Source organism: Haliotis cracherodii, unplaced genomic scaffold (assembly GCF_022045235.1).
Source record: "Haliotis cracherodii isolate W230 unplaced genomic scaffold, xgHalCrac1.p SCAF_23, whole genome shotgun sequence".
Taxonomy (NCBI): Eukaryota; Metazoa; Mollusca; class Gastropoda; order Lepetellida; family Haliotidae; genus Haliotis; species Haliotis cracherodii.
Window position 1 is genome coordinate 13,630,797 of NW_027266279.1, and position 19,546 is coordinate 13,650,342.

General features: G+C 41.3%; 1 protein-coding gene across 2 annotated transcripts in view; it reads right to left on the reverse strand.

Moving 5' to 3' along the window:
• Nucleotides 1-702: 702 nt before the first annotated feature.
• LOC139471517 (activated CDC42 kinase 1-like) overlaps nt 703-19,546 on the reverse strand; it is a 107,677-nt gene continuing 88,833 nt past the window's right edge. For both annotated transcript variants that reach the window (XM_071253897.1, XM_071253896.1), the window contains exons 11-14: nt 18,340-18,434; nt 7,479-7,575; nt 5,914-6,008; nt 703-3,261 (exon numbers count right to left, since the gene is read on the reverse strand). In XM_071253897.1, the coding sequence (XP_071109998.1) occupies nt 890-3,261; nt 5,914-6,008; nt 7,479-7,575; nt 18,340-18,434 (2,659 nt within the window). In that variant the 3' untranslated portion in view covers nt 703-889. The remainder of the gene's footprint in view (nt 3,262-5,913; nt 6,009-7,478; nt 7,576-18,339; nt 18,435-19,546) is intronic.

The following is a 19,546-nucleotide window of genomic DNA, read 5'->3' on the forward strand; positions in this document are numbered from 1 at the left end:
TGGAATTTCCAGGCTCAATCGTAGCGTCACAGGTGGCTGGAATTCCGGAGTTACATTTTGGCTGGACTAATGAGTGGATAGTCTAATCAAAATCGTGTAATGAACTAGACATCCTGTTCGTAAACAACATGAATTTCAACATCCAGATTTCGATCGGCTGAAAGATTTGCAAAGCATGTGTTCCACCAGCTGGGTGTCGACAGATATTTTACAAATATTTTCATGTTTTCAATCAAGGTGCTGAAATGATTTAATGCACTTCGTGAGGTAAGACCCATATTATTACAATATAGATCTTGATTATCGATCAGATGGTCTTGACTAGGCACCGCCATTTTGTTTGAAGTAATTGCTGGAATCTGACTGGTCAAGAGAAGGGACATAACTGGTAATAACCACTGGTGGCACGACGATTGAGCCTGGAAATTCCAGTCTGTTTCGGCAATGGTGGAAACAGGACTTTTATTGTCAGTTACCTCCCTTGCCTCAGGAAGATACATCACTTGGTGTACTTTATCCACTGACCCAAAATTTATCCCAAAACAACCAAGATCACAATGTTTAGAAAACTTTTCAAAAGTGGATTGATATGGCAAGGGAGGCAACTCTTGTCTAGTTCAAGGAAACGGCCTAAGCAACTCTTTTCATTAAACCAATCTAGTCATTTCAAATATATTTTTATTTTAGCCAAGGACCTGTGAATACACCTGTAATCCAAGTTATATAAACGAATGAGTTTGCAAGTCTCAGTGTACTTCACATGCTAACATGGTACATACATTTCAAACGAGATCTGCAAATTAGGTTAACATGCCACTGACTGAGATAAGTAAATAAATGTCAGTGTAATGCCTCCACACTGTCAATCACACTGTGGAGTCTAATGTCTTCACACTGTCGATTCCACCTGAACATTTCCCCGCACTTCGTCTAGCATCACCGAGCTGGCAAGCTCCAAGTTCCACTGCAACGCCACCAGGAGTTTCTCACAGTGATCTCGAGATGCCAGACCGAGTCGGAATAACTGTTCAGTTTTCAAATATTTCACAGCATTTTCCATATCCCAGTGCGTATGACACAATGCTGTATGACACTCTTCATCAGTCACACCGATGACCTGGCTCTGAACCTGCGCGATCCGATCCCGAGGTGACGAACTCACGAAACTGTCCGTTTGTCGATTGTGACTGCCCCCTTTGATATCCCGTGCACTGCTTTTGGGTTGATCCGGCCTTGATCTTGGCGACTGTGCTTGTCTCCCTTGTTGCCGTGGCGACTGAGGAACAACCGGCTTACCACCGCTCATATTCGACCATGTGAACGATGGGTTTTCTTGAGCCAGTTCACCTGGCCTCGAAGAAGTGTATGATATGTTTTGATATTCGCTCTGATGATGCTCACCATCAGTTTGATCGCGGCTCATCATGAATGGCTTCACCTCCGCAGTGCTCACACCCCGCTGAGAACCTTTCGGTGGAATCAGAAAATAATGTGTGTGACTCAACTGTTTGCCATCCTGAACTAACGGATAAATGTTTGGTCTTTGGTTTACGGCCTCCCTCCCCCCGCCGGAGTGCGCCCCTCCATGGTAGTCCCTGGGAGGGAGGGGAGGGGGGTTGTCACCTGCCATTGCACATATATTAGCATCCGCTTCCTCAAACTCATCATCATCAAAGTCGGAATCAAAGTCATCACCCCATGCATCGGGTCCGTAAGACACTTCTGAAGCAGGAGCGTACTTCGAAACGTTTCGAACATCCTCAGGATCATCATCAACCGGGACTTGATCATACTGAGGGAAAGATATCGGGGGTGTCAACACAGGTCCTTGACTAGGTGCAGGCATCGACTGTCCTGCGAAGGTATGAGATCGTGCTTTGTGGACATCAATACTAAGAGTTTTTGACCCTGGACTTGGCGTACAGGCCTCTTCCTGTTTCGACATGATTGGCTCTTCAACTGGCACCTCGTCGTACAAAGGAAAGGTAACCCAGTTCTTTTTCGTGGGAGGTTGTAAAGCCTTTTGACGGTTGTTCGCCCTAGCTATTGCAAAATCACTCATAGCATCATTAATCCAATCGAAAGCCTTGTCGGCTTTATTGTCTGAATGTCTTGGAACACAAGGGTTTAATGGCTGTGGAAAAGCATTGGGTGGAAACACTGGATGTGCATTGGCTGGGATTGGTCTTGAGGTGGTTGACTGACTCCGCACAGGGTTTGGGGAAGATGTCTGTGAGGATGATATTAATTTAGGCCTCTGAGAAGCTGGTGAAGAGCTTGCAGACAGACTGCGAGCAGACGGCAGTGACCTTGCCCCAGATGACCTTGAAATACACTGAGAACCTGGACTGCCTCTTGTTGGCGATAATGGTTTCTCACCACTGCTTCCAGAACTCAAGGTCTTTTCCAAATTTTGTTTGAAGCGTTCACGCTCTAAATTATTAAAATGAGGTTTTTGTTCGGGGTGTTTATGCAATCGGTCACTCGGAGAGAACTTATCACTGGAATTGTAAGTGGGAGGGGGCCGGACTGGCGCTGAAGTTTTCCTCTTCAATGACTCAACACAGGAATTGGAAACTTTATCTATCTTACTGTACTGGGGGTCTTCAAGGGGTGGCATGGAGTAGTAGCCTGATCCGGAATCATTTGTGTTTTGCGACAACGAAAGGTTATCTTTTTCAGAGGTAGGTTTCTGAACCGTAAATGTTGAAGTCTCTGAGAAAACATTTCTGTCTGAATGAAACACTGAGTGAGACTCTTGCCACGAGCCTTCAAAAGATTTGGACGAGTCTGAGGAGTAAACACGCAGATTGGGCTGAATCTCAAAAGGGTCTTCAGCCTTGTCTGAGAAGATCGGCTTCGGAAGATCGATGTTACCGTAGTGGCTTGTGTTCTGTTGTGTGCACAATGTGTCAAACAACGACAACGTGCTCCGTGTTGTTTTGATATTTGTTCTTGGTGGAGGTGCTTGTTCCTCTGTGTCTTCACTTAAGTCTATCAAAGGTTTCTCCGGTTCCGATCTTACACTGCGAGTTGAACTTCGACTTCCCGATGAACCTCGACTTGCATTAGATCCTCGACTCCCAGTGGAGTTCCTGTTCCCTAGTGGTCGTTCATTGTTCTGTCTCGGGGTGCCAGAGACTGCAGCTAAGGGTGCTGATTTTTGGGCAGGGGGCGTCTTTTTGGTTGGACTTTTGGCCTCGAAGGATGGCTCGTTCTCGAGTTTGGAATAGTTCTTGTGTTTCTTTCCAGGGAATGGGCCTTGAAAGAGAAGACATAGAGAAACACATGACGTTCTATCATAAGGTAATAACATGTACACTTAATGAAAGTCTCCTGATTGTCAACAATAATCATAAGACCAAATGATCATACAAATCTGCTTACTGCTTTATAACCATTTAAAAAAAGAAAGACAACTTCTGTAAACGGAAATAGTTAGTGAGCGTGGTTTTACGCCGCTTTTAGCAATATTCCAGTAATATCATGGTGGGGGACACCAGAAATGGGCTTCACACATTGTACCCATGTCGGGAATCGAACCCGGGTCTTCGGAGTGATGAGCGAACGCTTTAACCACTGGACTACCCGACTGCTCCTCTCTCCATCTTAGCGGAAATAACCGCTATAGTAACCTTTTCATTCAGACTAAAATTAACATTGACATTTTGGCTGTACTCTCTCTTTCTCTTGAGCAAAGATTTCACTTGAAAGTGAAAAGATTGCATCCCCCAAACCCACCCCCAAACATACTTTCTACACAAGAAAAAACATTAAGTGTCACAATGCAGCAATAAATTAGGTCATTGATGTTTGTATTAAATTAAATTTTAAATAATTTTAATTGTATGCTTTTTCAACCTTTTGACTTCAGGTATTTCTGAAAGAAACATTTGTAAATCAAATAATAAAATTTGTCCGGCCTAATTGGAACAAAACAGATAAGTGCTGAAGCGGTCATAAAATCACATGTTGATCTCCATTTGAAATGTCGAGTGAGGAATGTGATGTTGTTATGTCAACAGCAGCATGGCAACCAGATCATGACCATATGTAAGTAATTCCGTCTGGGTGGGGTCCAATCACATTAAAATCAGATCTTATACTTCCATATGATGCCTTTCAGTGAGAAGGTCTGAGGTCAACTAAGGTGAATTTCCCAATCAGCCACCTTCTACACTTCTAAAATATTTGGTACAAGTGAGCGAAGAATTCACACCAGCACATATGATTTCAGTATCTCGAAAACGAACTTAAACTACAACTTCCAAATGTAAATAAATAAGGTCGCACCATTACATTGTCGTGTCATTTCTGAGGCTATGGCACCCATATCAAATGATAGTATCGGAGATAGATGAGTAGAAGGTCTGACTTTCATGTGGTAGGGTGGGAAAACTTGTGATTGAGAGAATATGCAACAATCATCCAGTCTAAGAAAGATACTTCACAATCAACCAGGACACACATTGTGACCAACCGATCCTCACCTGAGTTGCCTCATAACAAGCCCAGGGCTCTGAAAACCTATTTTCACCTAGTTTCCAGTGTACAATGTTTGTGTTCTGTGGCAGTGGTGATTGTTGTTAGCATATCTGTGGGGTGAGTCAGTATGGTTTTACGCCACTTTTAGCAATATTCCAGCAATATCACGGCGGTGGACACCAGAAATGGGCTTCACACATTGTACCCATGTCGGGAATCGAACCTGGGTCTTAGGCGTGACGAGTGAACGCTTTAACCACTAGGCTACCCGACAGCCCCTATGCATATCTGTGGTGATGGGTGGCAGCAAAAGACTGAAAAGTGTTTGCACTGTTTAGAGCTGTAGTGGCCAGATTTTAACAGGAAGTGTGACAAGAGTTACCAACCCTAGTTGTCTACACACCTAACTGGCTTGATCTTTCAAGATGTATTGGGATTGGAAGTCTCTAGAAGGCTGGTACTGGTACTGGTAAGAGCGACACGAGGGTGATTTGAAACCATTTATGTATGAACTTTATACCTATCTGAAAATACAGAATTCCTGCCAGCTTCCAACACGATTCCGGCTTCAAGAACGGAGCACTGCCTCTTTCAAGACATTCAACAGTTTCAAACTTCTGGATAAAGGATAAAGACTGAATGGAACAAGACCGCCTCTGTGGTCTTGTGGTAGAGCGTCCGCCCGGAGAGCGGAAGGTCCGGGGTTCGATCCCCGTCCGCGTCATACCAAAAGACGTTAAAAGATGGTACTTGTTGTTACCCTGTCTGGCGCTCGGCATTAAGGGGCTAAAACAAGGACCGGTCGACTCGGAGTCAGTATACTGTGTCTGAGTGGGGTATTCATGTTAAACTGCGGCATGGTATCTCAGTGTGCTAGCACTATAAATCGGCATCAGTCCAGACTAGTACAAGCAGCCACACAAACACACACACGTACATGCACGTCGCTATATAAGTGCAATAATCTTGGACGCGACGTTAAACCCCATTTCACCTCACTTCTGGACAAACATGAGCGCACTGACAATTATTAAAGAGCCTGTTTTTTATTGCTGCTGACAAGTATTTGACCCATTTTATATTCTTCCTTTAATTGTAAATATAAAAATGTGTGTTGATTTTTTACTGATCTTGTGTGGTCGTTTCTGATTTCATAATTTAGGTAACTGCTGCGTTTCAATTTGAAAAACATCCCTTTTAATGTTAAAATGGGGAATGAGTGGTTGAAGAGTCACACTGGCACTGATGATGCTCATGGTATCAACCACTGGCTTGTGTGGCCAAATAATAATAAATTAAAGGTTGCCATTATGCTGACTGCACCATAAAACAACATCCCCTCACTCACCCACCTCAATGTTGACCCCATTAATGACAACCGGACCTGAACCAAAGAAATAAATACACATGATTAAATTATTTTCTTACGTTTAGTACCACCTCTGTCTGCTAGTTTGGTAGCACTCAGATCATCATTGGTGCCACCAATATCAGGAGGTTCCATAGGGTTCCGCAAATACACCCTGCCAAAGAAAAGAAAACATGGATGAGAAGAATTTTGAGAAGCCCAAGGCATAAAGGGAGGTAACTCTTGCTGGAATAGCTGTCCAACGGTAAGATGATTTGATACGGCTGCAGTGAGTAAGAGTGCTCATTTGTTTGTTGTTTTACGCCACAATCAGCAATATTCCAGCTATGTGAGGTGGTCTGTAAATAATCGAGCCTGGACCAGACAATCCAGTGATTGATATCATGAGCATCGATCTACACAATTGGGATACGATGACATGCTTCAACCAAGTCAGTGAACCTGAAATAATAGTAGTTAAAGTATCTGAACAGTTCTCTGTATAGAAGTGAGTGAGTGAGTGAGGTGGGTTGAACGCCACTTTTAACAGTATTCCAGATATTTCGCGGCGTGTCAGCTTAATGTGGGAGGAAAGCCCTAAGTGATGCAGGTCTCAGACTTTTACCACTTCGGCGAAACCGACGAGCACGGGTATGGTGCTGACAAACCTAGAAACATAATCGAGGCGAACCAGGATTCGAACCCACAATCATAGGTTTCTGGCATGCCCAAGGGACGCAACTCTCCACAGCGAATCGCGGCACCGGAGATGACTTGGCCACCCGTGCCCCACTCTGTATGGAAGAGTGGTTTCATTTCATTTTACAAGAAAAGGTCACAGGACAGAAAACCCCAACAGGCGCCATGAGGGAATAAGGCTTGGATCCTATCATGGGGTGGTCCGCACTGAATGAGGATAACACAAGTTTATGTACAGATACTGTCGAATTTTTAGCCTATAATATATTTTGACAATTCGAAACTTTCTTGAAGAAAAGTGAAACTATACAAGTACTTGGTTTCACATGGATAGGGCAAAACAGACAACCCATCCACCCATCATGCATCAACCAAGTCAGCATATGTTGCTGAAGACCAATTCTAACACGGGTTCCTCGAGTGAGTGAGTAGAGTTGCTGCAGCAAACTGTATTTTAGCTCCATCACAGCATGTCAGCTTGATGTGGGAGGAAAGTCCATAGTGATGCTGTTGTTTGTTTGTTTGTTGTTTAACGCCGCACTCAGCAATATTCCAGCTATATGACGGCGGTCTGTAAATAATCAAGTCTGGACCAGACAATCCAGTGATTGACATCATGAGCATCGATCCATTGGGACCGATGACATACATCAACCAAGTCAGCCAGCCTGACAACCTGATCCAGTTAGTCGCCTCTTACGACAAGCATAGTCGCCTTTTACGGCAAGCATGGGTTGCTGAAGACCTATTCTACCCCGGATCTGCACGGGCCCATAGTGATGCTGAGATGTGTTTCACCTGTGTAACCGATTAGTACTGTTACCGTGATGACCAATCAGCAATCATAAGAGTAATCTGTGATTCAATCCTCAAATCATAGGATCCTGTCACAACAAAGGGACACAATGCTACACAACTATTTTAACTGCCACAGATGGGTACGTACTCGTCGATGGCGCTGGGGTCCCCCCATGTGTTGCCTCCCACGTCCCCATGACCGGTGTGGATGAAGCTGTTCTTCAGAGGTTTGCTGATGTCAAGACCTGAAACATACATAGAAACACTGATAGATACAAGGAGTTGGGTGAGTGTGTATGGTTTTACGCCGCTTTTAGCAATATTCCAGCAACATCACGGTGGGGGACACCAGAAATGGGCTTCACACATTGTACACATATCGGGAATCGAACCCGGGTCTTTGGTGTGACGAGCGAACGCTTGAACCACTAGGCTACCCGACCGCCCCACTGAAATCTGGAATAAATGAGTGAGTGAGTATGGTTTTACGGTAGCGTCCATGGCAAGTGATAGGGTTTTCCTGACAACTATGGATATGTTGGTAGTGTAGTGGACGTCTGTTGAAAATTTATAAAAAATTTATAGTGTGGTTCTCAGCATAAACAGGAATTTATGGCAATGATGTGATAGAGGTGTAGTATTTTGCAAGAATTATGGGCTTCACACATTGTAACAATGTTGGAAATCAAACCCGGGTCTTCAGCGTGACGAGCAAACGCTTTAACCACTAGGCTACCCGACCGCCCCGATAGATACATGGAGGTTGGTGAGGTGAAATAGGAACATACATCACACTGATAGATACATGGAGGTGGGTGAGGTGAAATGGGTGAACATACATAACACTGATAGATACATGGAGGTGGGTGAGGTGAAATGGGTGAACATACATAACACTGATAGATACATGGAGGTGGGTGAGGTGAAATGGGTGAACATACATAACACTGATAGATACATGGAGGTGGGTGAGGTGAAATGGGAACATACATCACACTGATAGATACATGGAGGTGGGTGAGGTGAAATGGGAACATACATCACACTGATAGATACATGGAGGTGGAAGAGGTGAAATGGGAACATACATCACACTGATAGATACATGGAGGTGAGTGAGGTGAAATGGGAACATACATCACACTGATAGATACATGGAGGTGGATGAGGTGAAATGGGAACATACATCACACTGATAGATACATGGAGGTTGGTGAGGTGATATAGGAACATACATAACACTGATAGATACATGGAGGAGGGTGAGGTGAAATGGGAACATACATTACACTGATAGATACATGGAGGTGGGTGAGGTGAAATGGGAACATACATAACACTGATAGATACATGGAGATGGGTGAGGTGAAATGGGTGAACATAACACTGATAGATACATGGAGGTGGGTGAGGTGAAATGGGAACATACATCACACTGATAGATACATGGAGGTTGGTGAGGTGAAATGGGTGAACATAATACTGATAGATACATGGAGGTGGGTGAGGTGATATAGGAACATACATCACACTGATAGATACATGGAGGTGAGTGAGGTGAAATGGGAACATACATCACACTGATAGATACATGGAGGTGAGTGAGGTGAAATGGGAACATACATCACACTGATAGATACATGGAGGTGGGTGAGGTGAAATGGGAACATACATCACACTGATAGATACATGGAGGTGGGTGAGGTGAAATGGGAACATACATCACACTGATAGATACATGGAGGTGGGTGAGGTGATATAGGAACATACATCACACTGATAGATACATGGAGGTTGGTGAGGTGAAATGGGTGAACATAACACTGATAGATACATGGAGGTGAGTGAGGTGAAATGGGAACATACATCACATTGATAGATACATGGAGGTGGGTGAGGTGAAATGGGAACATACATCACATTGATAGATACATGGAGTTGGGTGAGGTGAAATGGGAACATACATAACACTGATAGATACATGGAGGTGGGTGAGGTGAAATGGGAACATACATCACACTGATAGATACATGGAGGTGGGTGGGGTGAAATGGGAACATACATCACACTGATAGATACATGGAGGTTGGTGAGGTGAAATGGGAACATACATCACACTGATAGATACATGGAGGTGGGTGAGGTGAAATGGGAACATACATCACACTGATAGATACATGGAGGGGGGTGAGGTGAAATGGGAACATACATCACACTGATAGATACATGGAGGTGGATGAGTTGAAATGGGAACATACATCACACTGATAGATACATGGAGGTGGGTGAGGTGAAATGGGAACATACATCACACTGATAGATACATGGAGGTGGGTGAGGTGAAATGGGAACATACATCACACTGATAGATACATGGAGGTGGGTGAGGTGAAATGGGAACATACATCACACTGATATATACATGGAGGTGAGTGAGGTGAAATGGGAACATACATCACACAGATAGATACATGGAGGTGGGTGAGGTGAAATGGGAACATACATCACACTGATAGATACATGGAGGTGGGTGAGGTGAAATGGGAACATACATCACACAGATAGATACATGGAGGTGAGTGAGGTGAAATGGGAACATACATCACACTGATATATACATGGAGGTGAGTGAGGTGAAATGGGAACATACATCACACAGATAGATACATGGAGGTGGGTGAGGTGAAATGGGAACATACATCACACTGATAGATACATGGAGGTGGGTGAGGTGAAATGGGAACATACATCACACTGATATATACATGGAGGTTGGTGAGTTGAAATGGGAACATACATCACACAGATAGATACATGGAGGTGGATGAGGTGAAATGGGAACATACATCACACTGATAGATACATGGAGGTGGGTGAGGTGAAATGGGAACATACATCACACTGATAGATACATGGAGGTGGGTGAGGTGAAATGGGAACAAACATACTTGTCCTATAGACGTTGCTAAACTGCCCAATTGTTAAGATATCATAAGGACAACTAGAAATTTGCCATTATTAAGGGTTTTGCTATACAGTAAACTACGGTTATAACGAACATGCTCATAAAGAACTAACGGATATAAAGAACTAACGGATATAACGAACTAACTTTTTAGTCCCGACTATATGCTGTAGTTATGCTGTATAAGGTTATAACGAATTACGGTTATAACAAACTAAAATTAGTAGTCCCTTTGAGTTCGTTATAACCGTAGTTTAATGTATGTTATCATTGTAGGGACTAGTTGAGTGATTTTAACGTGACAAAATTAAGCTTTCTTGCTTCTCAATGTATCAAATTGGGAGCAGAGTTCTATGTCTTTCAATTGCCCATATATCATGTATATAACATTGTGCATAAACATTATTTCTCATGACAAATCAAAAGTATGGATAAATATTGGAAGATTTCGTATAATAAGTCAGCACTGTACTTACGTGTATAAACCAGCCCTACCCACTCTCTGGGACATCATAAAATCTGTGTGAACCTAGCGCTGCTTTTATGCCAGCACGCTTGACTTCACGCTATAATAAGGGCAATTACTTTCATAATATTCTGCTATTTATATTGTCAGTGTATTTCCTCTTTGCCAGCAGATGTTACGGGTAAACTTCCTACGCAGAATCAGGCAGACTTGTTTTTAGAAATTGAACAAGGAAAACTATCCATGCTGATCAATATATTACTGATTGAAAGATCAAAGGCCTTATCGTATCCAAATGGAGCAATACCGCCAATAACTCAATGACCACCCCCTGTGCTATTTAGACTCATGCTTCGCCTAGCATGGCTAACACTGGGATATTTCAGAATACATCAGGATATACTTTTTTAATGTTTGGTTATCAGATAAAGGCAAACAACACCATCAAAACAATGACTTTTTACCTAATAAAATCAAAATACATTCAGCTGTACAAAAATAATATTATTTTAAGCAAATAATGCTAACTGGTTAGAAAAAAATCAGTCAGGCATAGAAGAGAATGTGGCGTCAGGTTACTGCAAAATTTCTTGACAAAGGGAAGCCATCAAGTGATACCTAAAGGCTGGAAGACCTGAAGTAACATGTGACATAAATATATCAATCATAACTACTAGTTAACGCTCAAGGAGGTTCTTAAAGGGAGACTCTGCTTTACTACTAGTTAACACTCAAGGAAGTTCTTAAACGGAGGCTCTGCATTACTGTGAGTTAACTCTCAAGGAAGTTCTTAAAGGGAGGCTCTGCTTTACTACGAGTTAACACTCAAGGAAGTTCTTAAAGGGAGATTGCTTTACTACGAGTTAACACTCAAGGAAGTTCTTAAAGGGAGGCTCTGCTTAAGTACTAGTTAACACTCAAGGAAGTTTGTAAAGGGAGGCTCTGATTAATTACTAGTTAACACTCAAGGAAGTTCTTAAAGGAAGACTCTTCTTAAGTACTTGTTAACACTCAAGGAAGTTCTTAAAGGAAGACTCTGCTCTACTACAAGTTAACACTCAAGGAAGTTCTTAAAGGGAGACTCTGCTTAAGTACTCATTAACACTCAAGGAAGTTCTTAAAGGGAGACTGCTTAACTACTAGTTAACACTCAAGGAAGTCCTTAAAGGGAGACTGCTTAACTACTAGTTAACATTCAAGGAAGTTCTTAAAGGGAGACTCTGTTAAAGAACTAGTAACTGTTGACATTCAAGTAAGTAAAAGGAACCTCTTAATGGAAGACTCTGCTCTACTACAAGTTAACACTCAAGGAAGCTCTTAAAGGGAGGCTCTGCTTAAGTACCAGTAACTGTTACCCCTTAAAGGAAGACTCTGCTCTACTACAAGTTAACACTCAAGGAAGTACTTAAAGGAAGACTATGCGTCATTGTCTGGTGCCTGCTTCCTGTCTATAGCTAGACATTGCATTTCAGAACCATGAGTGAGACTGAGAGATTACCATTTTGTAATGAGAGTGAAAATGTAATGCTTGCTTGAACTACCTCATAAAATTTAAGTTAGAACACGAACACTTGGGTTCTTAACTTGATTTTAAAAATAACCCAGTAGATGAATGAAAATACCATATTCTCTGCATTAACTGCACCTAGATCTCAGCAAATTGTCATTACAAATAAAATTAGTTTTTGGCTTGAAAAAACCTTGAAATTAGGTAATGTACCTTGAAAAGGCCTTGAAATTAGGTAATGTACCTTGAAAAGACCTTGAAATTAGGTAATGTACCTTGAAATTAGGTAATGTACCTTGAAATTAGGTAAGGTACCTTGAAAACGCCTTGAAATTAGGTAATGTACCTTGAAAAGACCTTGAAATTAGGTAAAGTACCTTGAAAAGGCCTTGAAATTAGTTTCTGCACAGAATGGATAATGTGCCTTGCAAATCCTGCTGTGTACATTTTGGAGGAAATATGGTAATTTTAGACTTTATTCCCGGCCCTGTTGAAGGGAATGTGTAAGGAGCTTCAATAAGACTCCACAATGGTGTCGTGAGCTCATTCAGGCATTCAGTGTGTGGGAGGCTGACTCACAATAACAACCCTGCAGCGAGCTGAGACACAATTGTTTAGCCCTAAACTGTCTGTATCTGCAGATAAATCAATAAACACAATATCCTTCTATCCAAGAGGTATGAATAGCAAGTGATTATCAGACAGATACATGACAAGTATATGGTATATATAAACTTTCTACACAGAACAAAGTGTGACTCCATCACAGTACATGATACTGATTTGACTTGTAGTGAAGTCAGTAAAGAATGATGCTGTCTGTAATAATAGTTCAGCAATATCAATTTGTAAGGAGGCCCCGAGAACTAGCCCCTAACATTGCATATGGCAGCCTTGGAAATTCCCACTAGTCAGCGAGCCAGAGACTACCAAATTGTGCTGAAGACAAGTGAAAATCCATTGATGGTAGTCCTCATAGACGAGAAACATTTGAGGGTTATAATTCTGAAGCAGTTCTCGACATGCATATTGCTCCAGTATTGCTACAAATTGAAAAGGGGGTGGTCGGGTAGCGTAGTGGTTAAAGCGTTTGCTCGTCACGCCCAAAACCCGGGTTCGATTCCAGACATGGGTACAATGTGTGAAGCCCATTTCTGGTGTCCCCCGCCGTGATAATGCTGGAATATTGCTAAAAGCGGCGTAAAACCAAACTCACTCACTCACTCACTACAAATTGAAAATGAATAAAATAGAAAATGTAAACATAGATGCCATATGTCTCATTCGAACAGGACCAGGTAAAAGCCAGTGAAAAAACGTTCCAAAACTTGTCCCCCCAAAAAACAATGAGTTTCTAAGGCTGATGTGGGAAATTGAGCCCAGGTCTTTGGCTGTCTCCTTTTTCATAAGCGAGTAAGATTTCACCCCACTGCTATCAATAGTCTAGCAGCGTCACAACATGGAGAATCAAGAATAGACATCATACATTGGGCCCACATAGGGAACTGAACCCAGGTTCCTACTGTGAAGCAAACGCTTTACCCACTAGGCCACCCAACCATTCTTGCTTGGAATTGCACCAGACAGATCCCCAGCAAACTATGCTTGTTGTGAGAGGTGACTAAATGGATCAGGTGGTCAGTTTATTTATTTTTATTTATTTGTTTGTTGTTTAACACTGCACTCAGCAATATTCCAGCTTTCTGATGGCAGTCTGTAAATAATCCAATCTGGGCCAGACAATCCAGTGATTGACATCATGAGCATCGATCCATGCAATTGGGATACGATGACATGCATCAACCAAGTTGTCTCTTACGACAAGCATAGTTCGCTTTGGCAGCAAGAATTTTCTATTTTATTCACTCACAATTTGTAGTGAGTGAATGAGTGAGTGAGTATGGTTTGACACCGCTTTTAGCAATATTCCAGTAATATCACGGTGGGGGGACACCAGAAATGGGCTTCACACATTGTACCCATGTCGGGAATCGAACCCGGGTCTTCGGCGTGACGAGCGAACGCTTTAACCACTAGGCTACCCGACCGCCCCTGGGGATATGTTAGCTCATATGAACTATATATGACTCAGATAAAACAAAGAGACTAACAGAACTCTATAGCTCTAAACATTTTTTTCTGGAATACAGGCAACGTTAGATTATTCATGTCATAAGGAGGACCGGGGTTTTATCCCAAAAATGTATAATCGTCGCAGTATATTTTTAAAAGAAAAATTATGCTTCAGACAGTTGAAAAACCCCTGCAATTGCCTGCCACATAAAATACATTGTTGCAAGACCTTTATTTTTATAAAATATTTAGGCTCAAAGTTTTAATTAAAAAGAAAAACTGGTTTTGAACTGAAGCTTAAAAAATATCCAGTCTCCTGACAAAATCCAAGGGCCCTGACAGAATATCGGTCCCTCATGAAAGATTGAACAAGATTATGCAAAGATATACCATAATGGCAGAATAATTAACTAAACACTATACTTTCAAAATGGCCATGTGTCACGTTAAATATTGGATCATAATCTTGTGAGCACTTTTCAGAAATTGATAACTGACATCATATACCGGAACACTAGATTTCAGCTTCAAAACCCAGGAGTTTCAGAGGCGATATCAAAACTGTAGTCATGCATGGTGGCACGTGAACATCAAAAGTCTGTGCCCAAAGCTTGCCCGAAACTAGGCTCTTGCAACACTTACAGTAGATTTATTGTTCTAATATGGACAAATATTTGCTGAGGTTCCTTGGCCGAACAGAATACTGTATTCGACGTAATACGCGCCCCGCTCTAATAAACGCCCACGGCGATATTTGTTATTATATCGGCTAGTGAACAATCCCATTTAGCACCCCTTCCAATTGATAAATGTACACAAGACTTATTTATTCGTGTATAATACGCACTCGTGTGTTATATGCACCCTTAATTATGGGCTATTAAATTCTGGAAAAATATATCTGTCGTATATAAACATTTCAGGCTAAAAACATTACTATTCTAATCAGAGCTCCCTATTTCTAATTTTGAGAGCGCCTTGGACGCTTATTACGTCGAATACGGTACTACCAGATTTGGGCGTTGGATGAAAGCCAACAGTTGACTATAACAGGATAAAACACACACAAAAATCCCACATGTTAATCCAAATATGGCATACTTCAATTGATACTCGTAATTATTTTACCTTGGATTAAATAGATTTGTGTATTTTTCAAATACTCATCAATCACGATGGGCTTGCAAATATACAGGACATCATGGTATCACTGGTATACCGATATACAACAATGCGCTTTTCAAACAATATACATTGCAATAATGTTTCTGTGTACTGGTATATGGGTAAAAATTATATCAAAAAAATTCATTATAATTAAATTTGAACTGTTACCTAAAATCTACACAGAAATTCATTCCCAAATGACGTTTCCCTTCCAAATTGATTGAAAAAGACGGAAACGAGGAATTGATTTTTCTCTTGTTGGTATCTCCCTTGTATCCATGACTACAAAATGGCAGCGACAGACCATGCTGACTGTGACATTGTAATATTTACTTTAGATTGTATGTACAATCAGTGTCAATCACTGTGAAACACTGAAGCTCCCAATATATTGCAATACATACGATTTCATCGCAACATATCTTGTAATATATATTTACTTTAGAATGTAGAAAATAGGATCTGTATGTACAATCAGTGTCAATCACTGTGAAACACTGAAGCTCCCAATATATTGCATTACATATGATTTCATCGCAACATATCTCGTAATATATATTTACTTTAGATTGTAGAAAATAGGATCTGTATGTACAATCAGTGTCAATCACTGTCAAACACTGAAGCTCCCAATATATTGCATTACATATGATTTCATCGCAACATATCTCGTAATATATATTTACTTTAGAATGTAGAAAATAGGATCTGTATGTACAATCACTGTCAATCACTGTCAAACACCACACAATATATCGAAATACATATGATTTCATCGCAACATATCTTGTAATATATATTTACTTAAGATTGTAGAAAATAGGATCTGTATGTACAATCAGTGTCAATCACTGTGAAACACTGAAGCTCCCAATATCTTGCAATACATACGATTTCATCGCAACATATCTTATAATATATATTTACTTTAGATTGTAGAAAATAGGATCTGTATGTACAATCTGTGTCAATCACTGTCAAACACCGCACAATATATTGCAATACATGATTTCATCACAACATATCTTGTAATATATATTTACTTTAGATTGTAGAAAATAGGATCTGTATGTACAATCAGTGTCAATCACTATGAAACACCGCACAATATACCGCAATACATATGATTTTATCGCAACATATCTTGTAATATATTTGATTTTATCGCAATATACTGCAATACATTTTTCTACCAATACACAGCCCTACAAATATATGACTTCTCACAACCACTTAAACTAGACTGTAATCCCTGCGGCAGTTGTCCTGTGGATGAGTCACTGGACTGTATGTCAACAACACTAACACATCAGAAACAAACACTTATGGCAACCACAGCTGCCAATAAAACAACATCAGCGAACGAAACGATTTTGAGTGATATTTCAACATGTTTCTTTAAACTCAACCTTGATATTTCAACTGTAAGCTGACTACATAAATAAAAGAGCAGAAGACATTCCAACTGGGTTGATTGCCAAAGACTAGCTCTGTAAACAGCTTTATTTCTGCGCCGTTAAAATATTGCGAATACCACACCAAAGACAATACTGTGACGAGATATTTTTGCGAGTTGCCGTGTTGAGATGACCCCTAGATTACCAAACAAAAGACAGATTCTCTCCAAACCGGAAGGGATTGCGACCACTTATGAAATACGATAATTGACTCAACTCAGTGTCATGACTGTGAGTTTGAATGCAAACTATATAAGAAGACACTAATTGGTCTGTTTACACTGTCATTTGTGATGTATTGTGTGACCATTCTGCATTCATTTGTGTTTTTAACTTATTGAGTAACTTGTGGTTCTGGTTGATGATTTCAACATTTGATGACGTGTTGCAATGAATAAAGTATGTATGTATTATTTATTCTTATTCTTGCGTTTTTAATTTTTGCGATTGAGTCTTGTTCGCAAAACTCGCAATAATAAAACGGTCGCAAATAATTCCCTGTTTACAGTAAATGATTTGCCAGTTTTTTAGCAGCAACCATGCTGCTTTCTGGTATAACAAGCTATGAACAATATTCCAGTAATACCATGACATGCATCAACCAAGTCAGCAAGCCTGACCGTCCGATCCCGTTGGTCGCCTTTTATGACGACAAGCATAGTCGCCTTTTACGGCAAGCATGGGCTGCTGAAGACCTATTCTACCCTGGATCTTCACAGGTCCTGAAGTGATGAAGGTCTCAGATATTTACCACTTTGGTGAAACCAACGCGAAGGGTTGAAGCTGGCAATGCCAGAAACTTGATCATTGGTTTTGGAACACCTAAGACATGCAACTCCACACCTGACTGAAAGGGTTATGGTGGGGTTCACATCCAACCTGAAATAAATTCTGTACCCTATTTTGACCTTCAGCCTGAGAAGTTTGTCTATCAATATAAACCTTATATCAGTAGTCCTCAAAGTTTGTAGCTTGTCCTTGAATGTGACAATAATGTTTACTATGTTAACATATTCTGTCAGTTTTATTCAGTCTGAATTTGTAGCAAACTTAAAGAAATGAAAACAGGTTCAGAATCATAATTCTCAAACGCTCGGAGTCAATGAGTGAGTGAGTGAGTATGGTTTTACGCCGCTTTTAGCAATATTCCAGTAATATCCCAGCGGGGGACACCAGAAATGGGCTTCACACATTGTACCCATGTCGGGAATCGAACCCGGGTCTTCGGCGTGACGAGCGAACGCTTTAACCACTAGGCTACCCGACCGCCCCCCGGAGTCAATGAGGACTACAACCACAGTCTCGGGCTTGCAGACTAGCGTGAATGTCTAAGGCATCTGAATTTCCCTGACATGTCCCGGCTGTGAAACTTACTTGCAAGTCTCCTCTGTGGATCTAACAAATTCCGTGGAAAGTCCCCGACGTCGGCAGTCCTCTTGTTCTGTCCCTTCCACCAGTAATTCTCAGGGCTGGAAGTAAAGATCATTATAAGCTATCATTGTGACTAAGGCAATGGTGAAAAAAAAATTTCTGACACCTGGTGCTAGGGTTAGAAAGTAACGCTAGCCCGCTAGCCATGGCTAGTATAAATTCCTGTAGGTTTGTACAAACTTACAGATTTTTCCATTGTATAAACATTACAAGGGGATTGTATCTTGACCCAGTCTCATAAAGCTCTTGAGTTTAGTTCTAACCCTGCAGTGCTATTACAAAAGAATGTTCAAATAAGTTGGTTGGTTGGTTGTTTAACGCCGCACTCAGCAATATTCCAGCTATATGACGGCGGTCTGTAAAATAATCGAGTCTGGACCAGACAATCTAGTGATTTACATCATGAGCATCAATCCACGCATTTGGGATCGATGACATGCATCAACCAAGTCAGCAAGCCTGACCACCCGGACCCCGTTAGTCGCCTCTTACGACAAGCATAGTCACCTTTTATGCCAAGCATGGGTTGCTGAAGACCTATTCTACCCCGGAATCTTCACGGGTTGTTCAAATAAGAGCTGTAGGAGAGCTGATCTATTTTTTTGAGTGTCTCCCTCAAAGGTTGTGCAGAATTTCTGTAATGTGGTTTTAACCGGCAATATCACAAACATGAGCAGAATATATTGTTTTTGGTCTCAGTTAATGGCTTTGATCAACCAACCAAAAGCCCAAACCATTTTCAACCAAATATAATAATCTTTTAATGGACATGATGTTTATATGACATTACTTCTGTTGCGTGGTTTTGTTTCATGTTGAACCCACGTGAAACCCACGACCAGTAGCAAGCTCCTCACAGCCCTAGCACAGCAACCATGCACGGAGTTCAACTTGCAATTGGCTGACCATTATGTTTACAAGCAAGTGATGACTGTCGTTAGGAGGAAAACTCTTCCCTAGATTGTTTGTTTATTTGTTGTTTAATGCTGCAGCTGTATCGCTGCGATCTGTAAATAATCCAGTCTGGACCAGACAATCCAGTGATTGACATCATGAGCATCGATCTACACAGTTGGGATATGATGCCATGCATCAACCAAGCTAATCGCCTCTTACAACAAGCATAGTCGCCTCTTACGACAAACATGGA